Source organism: Gopherus flavomarginatus, chromosome 3, assembly GCF_025201925.1.
Source record: "Gopherus flavomarginatus isolate rGopFla2 chromosome 3, rGopFla2.mat.asm, whole genome shotgun sequence".
NCBI classification, from domain to species: Eukaryota; Metazoa; Chordata; order Testudines; family Testudinidae; genus Gopherus; species Gopherus flavomarginatus.
In genome coordinates, this window is record NC_066619.1 from 135,469,879 (window position 1) to 135,481,934 (window position 12,056).

General features: G+C 47.1%; 1 protein-coding gene across 6 annotated transcripts in view; it reads left to right on the top strand.

The window, feature by feature from the left end:
- Positions 1–12,056, top strand: part of ELP1 (elongator acetyltransferase complex subunit 1) — a 121,787-nt gene that overhangs the window by 27,760 nt on the left and 81,971 nt on the right. For all 6 annotated transcript variants that reach the window (XR_007773660.1, XM_050948203.1, XM_050948201.1 and 3 more), the window contains 7 exons: positions 356–441; positions 3,665–3,764; positions 5,124–5,214; positions 5,773–5,896; positions 7,024–7,117; positions 7,914–8,144; positions 8,515–8,685. Coding sequence is in view for 5 of the 6 variants with exons in the window: in XM_050948203.1 (XP_050804160.1) it covers positions 356–441; positions 3,665–3,764; positions 5,124–5,214; positions 5,773–5,896; positions 7,024–7,117; positions 7,914–8,144; positions 8,515–8,685 (897 nt within the window). In the remaining variant the exon portion in view is untranslated. The remainder of the gene's footprint in view (positions 1–355; positions 442–3,664; positions 3,765–5,123; positions 5,215–5,772; positions 5,897–7,023; positions 7,118–7,913; positions 8,145–8,514; positions 8,686–12,056) is intronic.

The following is a 12,056-nucleotide window of genomic DNA, read 5'->3' on the forward strand; positions in this document are numbered from 1 at the left end:
ATTGTTATCTCATAAAAATGAATGAAATGAACAAACAGACCTGCATGAACTCTGCCCAGGAGGCAGCAGGATACTACTATCAGGTTAGTAGATTGCAGCTGAGTGTCAATATTTTTCTTGGCAGCAGAGGTTCTAAATATGTCAAACGTGCTGCAAAGTTACCCAGCTGCTGCAGTGCTGTTAGCGACATGTATTGCTAGGAAATGCATCCCACAGAATAGCTCTAAGAGCTTGTCCTGTAAAAAGCCTGCACCATAGGCCAGGCAGGCAATGCTGCCTTGGGGTTCTATTTGTCTGTCAAACTGCATGGTGTCATTTTGTAAGTCTTCAGATACTGCAATTGTCTCTCCTGCAGGAAAGTTTATCACTGTTGGTTGGGGCAAAAAGGAGACACAGTTCCATGGATCAGAGGGCAAACAGGCAGCTCATCGCAAGCAAACGGTACTGCACTGACATATGAGGTCTCCATGCTGCCCGGATGGGACAGCTGTACAGAGAGAGCTATCGTCTTTCCCTCCGTGCTATGCGGACGCTCCTGCTTCTTCCCTGGCATTCTGTCCTTATTTCTACCCGTTTCATCACCTAATTTGTTCACTGTTCACTTGATTTAAGTCAAATACTTTTTCCTTCTCTCTACTTCAGTAATGCAGTGTTGAATGCCTGTAATGCTCACTTAGCATCTGACAGGTTAGGAGTGGTTTTCAAACACAGTAGGCAGTGTGGATAGTGCTGCCTGGAGTTCCGCTTGCCCAATGCTTCCCATTATAAGACCCTGTTTTCAGTTGCTTATATCTTTGCCAAACTTTAACTGTTTGTGCTGAAACTTCCATGCCAGGTGTCTGCCACAGGATTTTTTTTTAAAGTTTCACCTAAAATGGTTCAACTGTTTTTCTGAGAACGAGATTGGGAAGAGTATTTTGTTTTACCCAAGTTTTTTAAAAAATATTTACTGCTGTTTCATTGACAAACGATAGCACCCCAAACCTTGGGGCACAAACTTGAAATTTGGCAAGGCATTTGTGTCCGGGATGTGCCTTTTGCTGTTTCCATGAAAATTCCCCAAGACTTCGGGAAGTCTTATTTCACGCTCGTTAAAGTGCAGCAGCTAAATTCTCTGGAGATGCTGTTTGCACTGAGCATTCTCTGTCCCCTCATATCTCCTACATGACAACTAGGCTGCACATACACCATTCCAGGCTTCAGGGTCTGAGCAGGACTTTCCCTACATTTGCTGTCCCTGGCTGAATGGGGCTGCTATGGCACCAGAGCTGAGAGCAGGGATATTGTGTCCTTTGCGCTCAGTGACCCTTTGTGGGGGCCCAGAGAGTGTGGAGCAGGAAGCAACCTGACTTGAGCGCAGAGGGACAAGAGTTGGGTGGGGAGGGGGTAGATTGGTGCAAGAAGTCAATGCGAGGCTGGGGAGATGGGGGAGACTGATATAGGACAAGGAGTTGGGAGTGCTTTAAGCAGTCTGGGCAAGGAGACTGAGACAAGGTGCCTGGGGGAATAGACTGGAGCTAGCGTGGCTGGTTTGGGGTGCCCCCAGGGGGAGGTGAGGGCTGGCTAGGCAAGGAGACTGGGCCTGGAATGTGGAAAGTGGAGAGCAGTGGAGACTAGCACTGGGAGACAAATTGGGACAGATTGGAGAGTACAGGGCAGGAGAGGGGTCAGGCTTTGGGGGAAATGGGCAGAAAGGTCTTTGCCCACTAGAGCATGCTCCCCTCCTGAGCCCGGAATGGAGCTCAGGGTCCCTGAGTCTCATCATTTCTGTGTCAGCAATTATCTGAAACCCACTGGCAAAGTGTCTCCTCCCCCTCTGGTGGCTGGTCCCAGTTGAAGCTCATAGTTATGAACACCTCAGGAATGGAGGTGGTTTGTAATTCCGAACAAAAGTTTATGGTGGTTCTTTTAAGAGTTTAACACTGAACATTAACTTAATACAGCTTTAAAAGTTTACTATGCAGAAGAAAAATGCTGCTTTCCCTTTATTTTTTTAGTAGTTTATGTTTAACACAATACTATACTGTATTTGTGTGCGCGCGTGTGTGTGTGTTTGTCTGCTGCTGTCTGATTGTGTAATTCTGGTTCAAAATGAAGTGTGTGTGGTTGAGTGGTCAGTTCGTAACTCTGAGGTTGTCCTCTACTGCTAACAGTTACTCAGCTTATGTGGTAGAGGTCTATGCTGTGGGTCTACGGTTCCAGCCCTGCTAATGGCCTGTGTGGGTGTCAAATTCAGTGTGATGTCACATGGTGGAATTTTTTTTTTCTCTTTCCTTTTTTAAGTCCTAGGAAATAACACAAACAAAACTAAGTTAAAGAAACACTAAGATGGTCAAGTCAAGCACTCAAAAGTTATGAAAAGCCAGAATGAAGGATACCTGTACAGCCTTAACTCTGCTCCCTTGTGTGTTTACATTATGATACTGTCTTTAATTACATGATCGCATACAGTTTTTTCCACAGGACCCCTGCCTTGTTCAGCGTACAGGATGGACAGTGGTGACTTAATGAGAGCTAGTCAATATTTTATTTTAGCCGCATAATTCAATGTGTGTCCCATGCCTTATTTTTTTTCACATTGTTTGAACTCTGCTATGAAGATGAAATTCTGAATTTCCTCCTGGGCTCTTCTTTGGCACTTCATCACCAAAGTGAGTGTTTCCCAAACATTAATAAATGTATCTTCACATCACCACTGTGAGATGTGCAGTGTTATTGGGAATTGAGGCACAGATTAAAGCCAAAAGATTTCACTAATTTTGGATGCCCAGTTTGAGACACTTGGGACATGATTTTTCAGCGTACATACTATTGTATATTTCTTCATATGTTCACAGCACAGCTCCCGTTAACCTGAGTTACAGCTGTGAGAGCTCAGCACTTCTGCAGATCAGACCCCAGGGTCTCAAGTTCAGGGTCCCAGAAAATGAGGAGCACACAGTTAGTGATTGATCACCTCTTAATGTTTTGGTGTCAGTGCTTTGCCCGGCATCACACAAGAACCCTGTGGCAGACGGAGGGATAGAATCCTCTTCTCCAGAGTGGCATTCAACTGTTCTAACCAGAAGAGCAGCCTTTCTCTTTCTGCAGTTCCCCGCCTCATTCGCTGCACACCTTCAAACTTCTGCAACCCATCAGACAGGGTCCCATAGACAACAGCCCCCTTCACTACACAGCCCTGGTTCATCCCTAGAGCACAGTCTGTCCTGTGCACTGAAAAAGTGAGGAGACCTGTGGCTAAAATGGATTTGATTGTCATTAAAAGCTGTATCATAATGCAGGCGCACAAGGGGGCCAAATTAAGGTTGCGTGGACAGTCTTCAGATGCATCTGAAGAAGTGAGTTTTTTAACCTACGAAAGCTTATGCCCAGATAAATCTGGTAGTCTTTAAGATGCCACTGGACTCGTCGTTGTTTTTGTGGATACAGACTAACACGGCTACCCCCTGAGTTTTATTACTGGCATTTCCTAACTGTTGAGTGCTTAACTTTGCCACCTTAACATTCTTTTAACGCCTGTTTTTGTTGTTGTTGATGTAATAAACTACATAATGGACTTGCAAAGGGCAGGGGCAGCCAATAGCTTTCTGTAGCCAAAGGCCATTTCAGCAGCAGCCATTTCAGGCTTGCACCTGATCCTTTGTTTTTTCTTGTATAACTTCAGGAAGTGCCGCCTGCTTCATCTTCTGATGATGGCCGACCCCGAGTCACCTGGAGAGGAGATGGGCAGTTTGTAGCAGTGAGCGCTATTTGTCCACAGACAGGTATGGGATTAACTGATCTAGAAAACCTGCCCAGCCCCAAATTGAAGTATTTACCTGTGCTGGTGTGGGAAGCTGTTCCCAGTTTATCAAGATGGCCAAAGCCGCCTTACTTTGTCATATTTAGTAACTGGCAATTAAAGAAAAAAGCTGAAGGCTTTTCCTTCCATTTTTGGGCCTAGTGTTCATTATAGATGGGTCTGAGTCAAACTCTCGACCTGAAACACCACTGTGCAGGAAATGGGGGCCCAGATTCCGACTTCACAGCTCTGCTCTTTCTCACTTTCCATGGACCTAATTTTCTGTCTCAGAGATTAGCCAAGGTCAGAATTGGTGTGATGGCTATTGCACAAGAGGGGTGTTATTTTATGCTGCATCCTGGAAAGCAAAGCAGTGGCTAGAATTGCTGGTGTGGTTTTTTTCACCCTCTCACTCCTCCCTGTCACAGGCTAGGAGCAAACTTTTGAAACCATGCTCTTCTGAAAGCAAACCTTCCCAAACTGCTCCTCTTGCCCGGTAGAAACACCCAGTTTATGTGGCTTTTGGCTTGGTTTCCAAGCATACTGGAGAGTATCACGACTTGCTATCACTAACTGATACTTGTTTGGATCAAAACCTCAGGTGCTGGGTGCTGGCTGATAACACTGAGTTACAGCTGTGTCCCTACACAGTTCTGATGCCAACGGAACATCCTAGCTTATACAACCAAAGTGTGCAAGTTAGGCTGCCTTCTGCAGGGCCAGACCTCAGCCTCCCCCGTCTGTTATCGGGAGCAGGGTTGTGCGTTCTGTTACCAGAGAAGCTGGTCTTCCAAACCGTTTGGATTTTGACCCTCATTTATTTCAAAAGTCAGCTGGCCCCTGGTCTCATTCGAGACCACGTACACAAGGAGTTAATGTTGCATATCAAGCTTTCTTTTAATTGTGACTGGACCAAAACTGTTCAGTGCATCTCAGAATGCAGAAGAAGTCATTTTTGGAATTGGAACTCTCAGAAATGCAAGGAAATGTGAAACTCCGAGTTATTTGGGAAGTTTGAGTATAGAATGCACATGACAAACTCCAAGCAGAAAGGAGTTATTGTGTGGTGCTTTAAGCAGGAGAATGGTCACAATCAGAATGTCCAACCTTGTGCATAGTCACTCACAGCTGTGTCATAATTGTAAGCTGCACAGCAATTCCAGTGAGCCTGTCTGCAGCTGCCATTATCTGTGAGGGTGCCAATACTTCACATTTGTGCTCTGGGTCTTCAGGAGGAGGTTGTCCCTTTCCACCCCCACCTCACCCCACCAAAAGCAGAGGACACTTCTCCTGAGTTTCCTGTTCCCCCCCCCCCCCACCCCCTTACCCTTGTCTCGTGTAGGGGCCCGTAAGATCAGAGTGTGGAGCAGAGAGCTGGTCTTACAGTCGACGAGTGAGCCTATCCCAGGACTAGAACAAGCACTGGCCTGGAAGTGAGTAATGAGCAGCCTGTGTTCCTGGTGGATGGGGTTGGGTTTTGTTCACTGGCTGTGGGGTTTCCTCAGTGTCTGTCAGAGCCTGAAGGATCCTTTCCCTCCTTTGTTTTCCTGCTTTGAGCTGCCCTCCTTATGGTCAAACATGTAAGGAGGAAGAGCCGTTTAGAGCCAGTCATTCCTGTTTCCCAGGACCTCTCCTTCCCCTCTCCCCCCCCCACACCCTCCACTCAGGAGGTGAGACCAGAGCTGGTAGGAGAGCTTAGGCCCTGTGTATAGTCTTATAGCAACACCATCCCAGGCTGGCTCAGCTTTGGGAGGGAGAGCAGCACTTATCCTCTCCTGTGCTAATATTATTTCTACAGTGATGTTGTGAACCCTGAGTAAGGTCTGCGTGGCGGTGCCAGAGCCTTGGCTGGGGGCCTGATAAGAGCACATGCTCTGCTGCTCGTTGGGTTTGTGTGCTTCTGGGCAAGGGCAAGCAGCTAGATGTGTTCCTTACCTTAAATCTGCAATCAGTTGTGGTCGCTCATGCTTTACCCCTGCATTTGTTTTAAGGCCCTCTGGAAGCCTGATAGCCTCCACACAGGAGAAGCCCAATAAACATGATGTTGTCTTCTTTGAGAAAAATGGTCTCCTTCACGGGGAATTCACCCTCCCGTTTCAGAAAGGCAAAGCCAAGGTAGGTGAGGGGTCTAGGTTTTTGCGCTTCTGTGTATACAGTGCTTGCTGCTCCTTGGTGTGGAGACCTGTCTGCTGAACATGAAGGGTTGTGGTCAGTAGTTATGGGCCCAGATCTGAGTAACCCCAAATCTAGAGTAGTCCGGATCCAGATTTCAAATTAGCTGCTCGTTCCCATCTTGGTAGTGAGCTGAATCTAAACTGCAGATCCAAATTTGTATCTAGCTCTGATCTCTGCAGACTGGGCCCTTCATTGCCTTTAGTCACTGACAGATTTGCCCCGAATCTACAGAAAGAGAGGGGAGGTAGGAAGCACCAATTTGTGACTCTTTACAAGAGAGATTATGTGAAAGAGTCCTTTGCAGTACGTATGGGTGGCCTTGTTGACTCCAGCTGGGCACTCAGCACCCTGGGAAATTCAGACTTCTGTAAAATCAGGCTCTTATCTCTCTCTTGGTCACAAACTGCCTAGGAGCAAGAACAGAACAATGGGCTCAACCCATCTCCCACTGAAGACAGTGGAAGGCTTCCAGTGGCAGCACTGGAAGCTGAACCAGGCCCTGTATTTTTAAGTGCTCTCTCTACTGAGAAGACAGCGGCCTCTCCAGAGACTCTAGCATTTGATCACCAAGATCTCCTGGAGACAGTGCTTCCAGCCTCTGGACAGCCTCGCCCCAGATGGGGAGGAGGCTCTGTTTCAGCCTCACCACTGTGTCTTGAAGCTGGGGTGAGGTTGCAGGTGATGCGTGGGAAAGAGTAAGATCTAAAATAGGGCAAAGCACGACTGTTGTGTGAATGGAGAGTGTGAGGCTCCTCACTGGGCTTGCTTAAGCTGTTCCCTCCCTCAGGCACTGTGTAGAGTGTATAAGAGGTTCTACTTAATGCTCCCCTTAGTTTCTTAAGACAGGGCTGTGGTCTACCATCTTAAATTCATTCCTGGGGGATTTCCTGGCATACGCTTTGTAATATGTTACTGCCTTCTATTACCTGTAATGGTGTGCTCCCTTGTATGCTGTCTGGGCGAGGAGGGAGCCAACCACCATTTTTTAAGCTTGAGTAGATGATTCTGACATGGTGGTCTGCCTTGTGTATGGACAGAAACACCAATGAGAGACTCTGTCCCATCAGGTTAACGAGCTGCTTTGGAACTTAGACTCTACGATCCTGGCAGTTTGGTTGGAAGATGTTAAGAAAGAAAAGAACTCTGAGACAAACACCTATGGTAAGAATACTTTCAGTGCCCTGGCTGCCCCCAAGTGCACGTTAATTAGGAGGTGTGGAGAGGCAATATGTCAGAAGACGTGGAGAGATTCTGCTCAGTGGTCTGAGATGCCTGTGCAAGGTCAGGAGAAACTGCACTAGTTCCCTAGATTTTGCTCAGGCATTGTCCAGGCCAGCTGCTTTGGAAGCAATGCCAAAGCTCACTGCCCATCGTTGGGCTTCTGAAACAGCTGCGCCAGTGCCTGAAGAGCCCAGCTCTTAATGCTAATGTCCCCTTGGGGAACAGTCTTTTGTGAGGAAGAGGAGGGGCACAGATGTTTTAGGTTCTTTTTAGCAAATGTTGAGGTCATGGTCGCTTTGTGCTGGATGCTACACAGAAACAGTAAGAGAAAGCTCCTGGCCCAAGGAGCTCACCATCTTAATAGGCAAGGTAGAGGTTGGGAGGCAGGAAGGGTAGTTATCCCGCCTGTACAGATAGCAAAGTGACTGGGCCCTGGTCACATAGAGAGTCTGGTGGAACAAGGATTGAACCTGGATCTCTTGTGTCCAGAGTAATGTGTTAACCCCAAAGCTAGTCTTCCTCTCTGGAGCACAGGGTGACTGAAGGTTAGACAGTCTGAAGGGCTGCTGAAATAATCTTTGGCGGTGGCCATGACAGAGATAGGGCCTGAGCCACGGCATTCAGCTAAAACTGTAGGATCCTCGCAAGCTGGATGGGAAGGTGCGGCTGGGTGCTAGGTGTGACCTTACTGCCCCAGCCCCCATGCAGTGTGTAATGACTACATTTCTCTGTCTAGTTCAGCTCTGGACAGTAGGGAACTATCACTGGTACCTGAAGCAGAGCCTGCATTTTGGCAGCGCTGAGAAAAGCCGTCTTGTGTCACTGCTGTGGGACCCTGAGATCCCATATCGACTGCACGCGCTCTGCAGGGGATGGCACGCCCTCTGCTACGACTGGCACTGGAGCACGGACTGCAGCACTGGGGAGGAGAGCCACCTTGTGGCCAACGTGGCCGTTATTGATGGAGGTGATTGTTGGAGGCCAAGTCAATGAGTGGGGGATGGAGGGGGAATATGTTAGACGTTTGTGTATCTGGTGTTTAGCAGGTGTCTGTCTGGGGCATTGCAATGCTTGAGTGCTGCTTCTCTCACTTAGGGACGTGATAAAAGACACTAGTGTGTGGGAGAGCTCCCTCCTTCAGGGCTAAATCCAAAGCCCCTCAGAGTCCACAGGAGTTGAATTAATGGGCTTTCAATCAGGGCCTCAGTGAGCAGAGCAGCCCTTCTTTGTACCCTTCCACACCCTCCAAGCCTCCTCTTGCTCTGGCAGTGTTGCTGAGTCAGAGCTGGAGTTGCAGTTGGGGGATGGTGCATAGCCTGATTTTTCTGTTTCCTCAGATAAGGTGCTGGTAACCGCCTTCCAGCATTCTGTGGTGCCTCCTCCCATGTGTACCTTCCAGCTCCAGCTCCAGCAGGCAGTGAACCAGGTCGCATTCCACACAGACCCCACAAAGAGCGCAGACCTTGCTGTCCTCGACGCCAGCAACAGGATCTCGGTTTACAGAGTTGGTATGTGTTTTCTTTTTCTCTCAGTTCCTATGTTTGCTTCACCTCTGCTCCCTCCATGGTCTTCTCAAGGGTGTCCTTTCAGGTCTCAGACCTCCAAGTGACATGTCTGTATGAGCAGGGACCTATGTTCCTCTCCCGTCAGATAAAGGATCTAGGCTTGTTGTCACCTGCAGTTCACTCTACTGTCCCAGCAAGTCTGACATGAGTGCAGCATCTGTGGTTCACTCTCTCTCGGCACAGTGAGCAACCAGCTTTCACAGAGCATTTATTGTATGTAGAACAGAAGAATTACAGAGAAAACAATCCTAAAGAAACGTTCAGTTTACCCACACACTGAGGGACACTCAGTTAGTTCAGCACAAGCTCTTTTACAGCACAAGCTCTTTCTTTGTCATCTGGGCTTCTTGATCCGGGTCTGATCCAGCCTATGCAGTTCCTTCCAGGGAGTGATACTTCTCTGGAGTTGTTTGCTTGTCCCAGGATTTTAGTCTGGGAATTGAGTGTAGCAAAACCTCATGCTGTGAATGAGTCAGTAACAGAGGGGTCAGGGAGGAGTCATTTGATTTGTAAAAACCTACAGAATCATAATTTCAGTGGTGTCTACCTCTGTGGTGTGGTAGAGGAGACTTGCTGACATCCCACCTACCCCCACTCCCAGCTTCATGTCTTGCAGTTGGAAGTTTTGATAATAGTGTCATTGGATATGGGTCAAGTTGGGTATCTTTCGAAAGCTTTCTCCCACAAATACAGTGGTACCAAGCATGACAAACCTTGAACAATCATGAAGATATATATTTCAGAATATGTTTACAAATAAACTTATTTTAGTTCTACTTTACCACAAGGATGCATTGCTTATGTTTAAGAAAAAACAACCCTTAGTAATTCTAGGGAATTTAACCTTTATTCATCAGTCTTCATCCGTGTTGTCTCCTCTAGGGCACCACTGCTAGACACATTGTCACACTGATCCTCATCTGCGCTGCGCTGTGCTTGCATGTGTCCGTGTAAAGCGGTTTGCTCTTCAAACATTTGTAGGGTGGTGAGCATCTGGTCTTTGCACACAAACATTTGATTAGCTAAAGGATTGATATAGGAGTGTGCGCTATTTCACACACAACTGGTGTAATGAGTCCATCCTCAAAGATCCATCCAGGCCTGACTGGGGAGGGTAGTTCTGGATTTGCTCAGTCATCCTGGAGTTTGCTCTCTTGATAACAGGTATAAATGTACCCTCTTGTCTGGGGCAATTTTTTTCTGTTTGTCTGTTTCTTGGAAAACATCTACCATTGTAGCTCTGCAAGTGTCATAATGGTGATCCTCAAATGTTAAGCTCAGCATACGAACTTCTCCAGTGCATTTATGACCTCATCAGCAACAGTCTTAGCTGTACAGAGCACCTTCAAAGTGAGGAAAGAGTCTTCAGATACTGAATCAGATGGCTTCCAGTAAGATAATTTGGTCTTTCCAGCGAATCTTCTAGTAGTGTCACTAGAAATCTTGGCATAGAAACCTTGCAGTGTAGCAGGGTTTAACAGTCTGGGTGATAGGAACATGTCTTTGAGCGATATACAGCAATTCTGTCCCCCAGCAGCAGGCACAAAACCAGAATCTTGTGGAAGTCTTGAGTAGCATCTCAGAGAGAGTACTACAACATCTGTGTCTTGTGCAAAAGTATGGAGTTTGGCACTGATGGCATGCAAGAAACTCTGTGAGCCTCCTCATGGGAACTATGAAGAAACTCCACTGAACAGTGTGAGGCAAGGCAGCAGCTTCGTTATGCCACGTGACAACAAAATTCTTGGAACCATTCTTCACATGCTAAAGCATTTTTCCTGCAAGGTATGCTGTTAACTCATCTCATCCTTCTTGTGGGTATGAAATGGTACATTGTGACATTGGAGATGTTCTTGGAGTCAGTAATTTTGCATTGGACAGGTGCAATGCCACGGAATCTTCTTTCTGGTGATATTTGTAATTAATTCCTTTGCATATTCATCAAACACGAGATGGACTTCATTATAGGTCCAGTATTTTCCCTGTCATCTCATAATGAAGTGTTCAGCCAAATCTTGGCAAGTGTTAAGTTTCTAGTTTGCAAGTTTTTACCTCAGCCACACATCTATGTTTGCTATGTTGTAAAGTCTCTGTTGGCATAAGGTTCCGGTCCCCTTGTCAGTAGGTGCTAGATTAGGAAGACCATGCAAAATGGCCATGAGTTTGCTTTTTGTCTGACACACATGCATTGTTCTGTCGCATTCGAATATTGGGGAACTCAGACTTTCCCAAAGACTCACGTAGATCAGCATCATACTGAGATCTGGACACAACCAGGAGATGAACAAACAATGATCTGCCTGAGATTAGCTCTGTACTGATCCCTGCCACTTCACCCTGACTTTTCTTTGCATTCGAGCACAGGTTTCATCTGTTCTTCTTGTTTGGAATCCATAGATTGATGGAGCTTGGGATAATTCTTTTGGTTTTGAAGGCTTCATACAAGTCATGGCTAAGGCTAAGATTTTGTCACAGATGCTTTTAGTAAAAATCATGGACAAATCACGTGCAATAAACAAAAATTCACGAAAGCCCATGACCTGTGTCTGACTTTCACTAAAAATAGCCCTGATAAAATGGGGAGGTGGGTTCAGCTCAGCACCCACTGCTGCTGGGGCTCTGGTGTCTCTTGTTGAGTCGGAGCTCCAGGGTCTCCCCCGCACGTCAGCTGAGCAACTCGGGGGGGGGGGGCACCACCCGTGGCAGCAGAGAGCTCTGGGGGTTCCCTCCCACCTGCAGCAATTGGGAGCTCCGGGGTCCCCCATCACCTATGGAAGCTGGGCTACTGCAGAGTGCCTTTGCCCCCCAACGGCATCTGGGTGCTCTGGGGGTCCCCCAGCTGTGGCTGGGCAGTTGTGGGGTCCCCCACCAGAGTGGAGGGTGGGGGACTGGGTTGGAGCTCCAGCCCCAGGGCAGACAATGTCACTGAGGTCAATGGAAGTCACAGATTCTGTGACTTGCGTGATCTCTGACATAATCATTGTCTTAGTCATGTCCCAGAGTATCCATTCAGCTGACATCTTTAACAACCTCATCACTGAGGACTGTTTTCGTCATGATATTAATGAGCTCCTGTAGGTCATCCATTGCGTATCCATGAAACTCCCATGTACTGCAAGACAAAATGCTTTTCTGTAAAAATTTAGCAATTGCAAACAGTCTTCATATTACTGTTGGCATCAGTGCTTTTTTCTTTTGATAGCGCCACAACTTTTGCAGCTTTTAAGGATCTGTGCTATTATTCACGTCTTTGGGTAGGATTACTACAAACTATGTCCATATCCCACAGTTCATCTTCAATAAGTGCTTCCAGA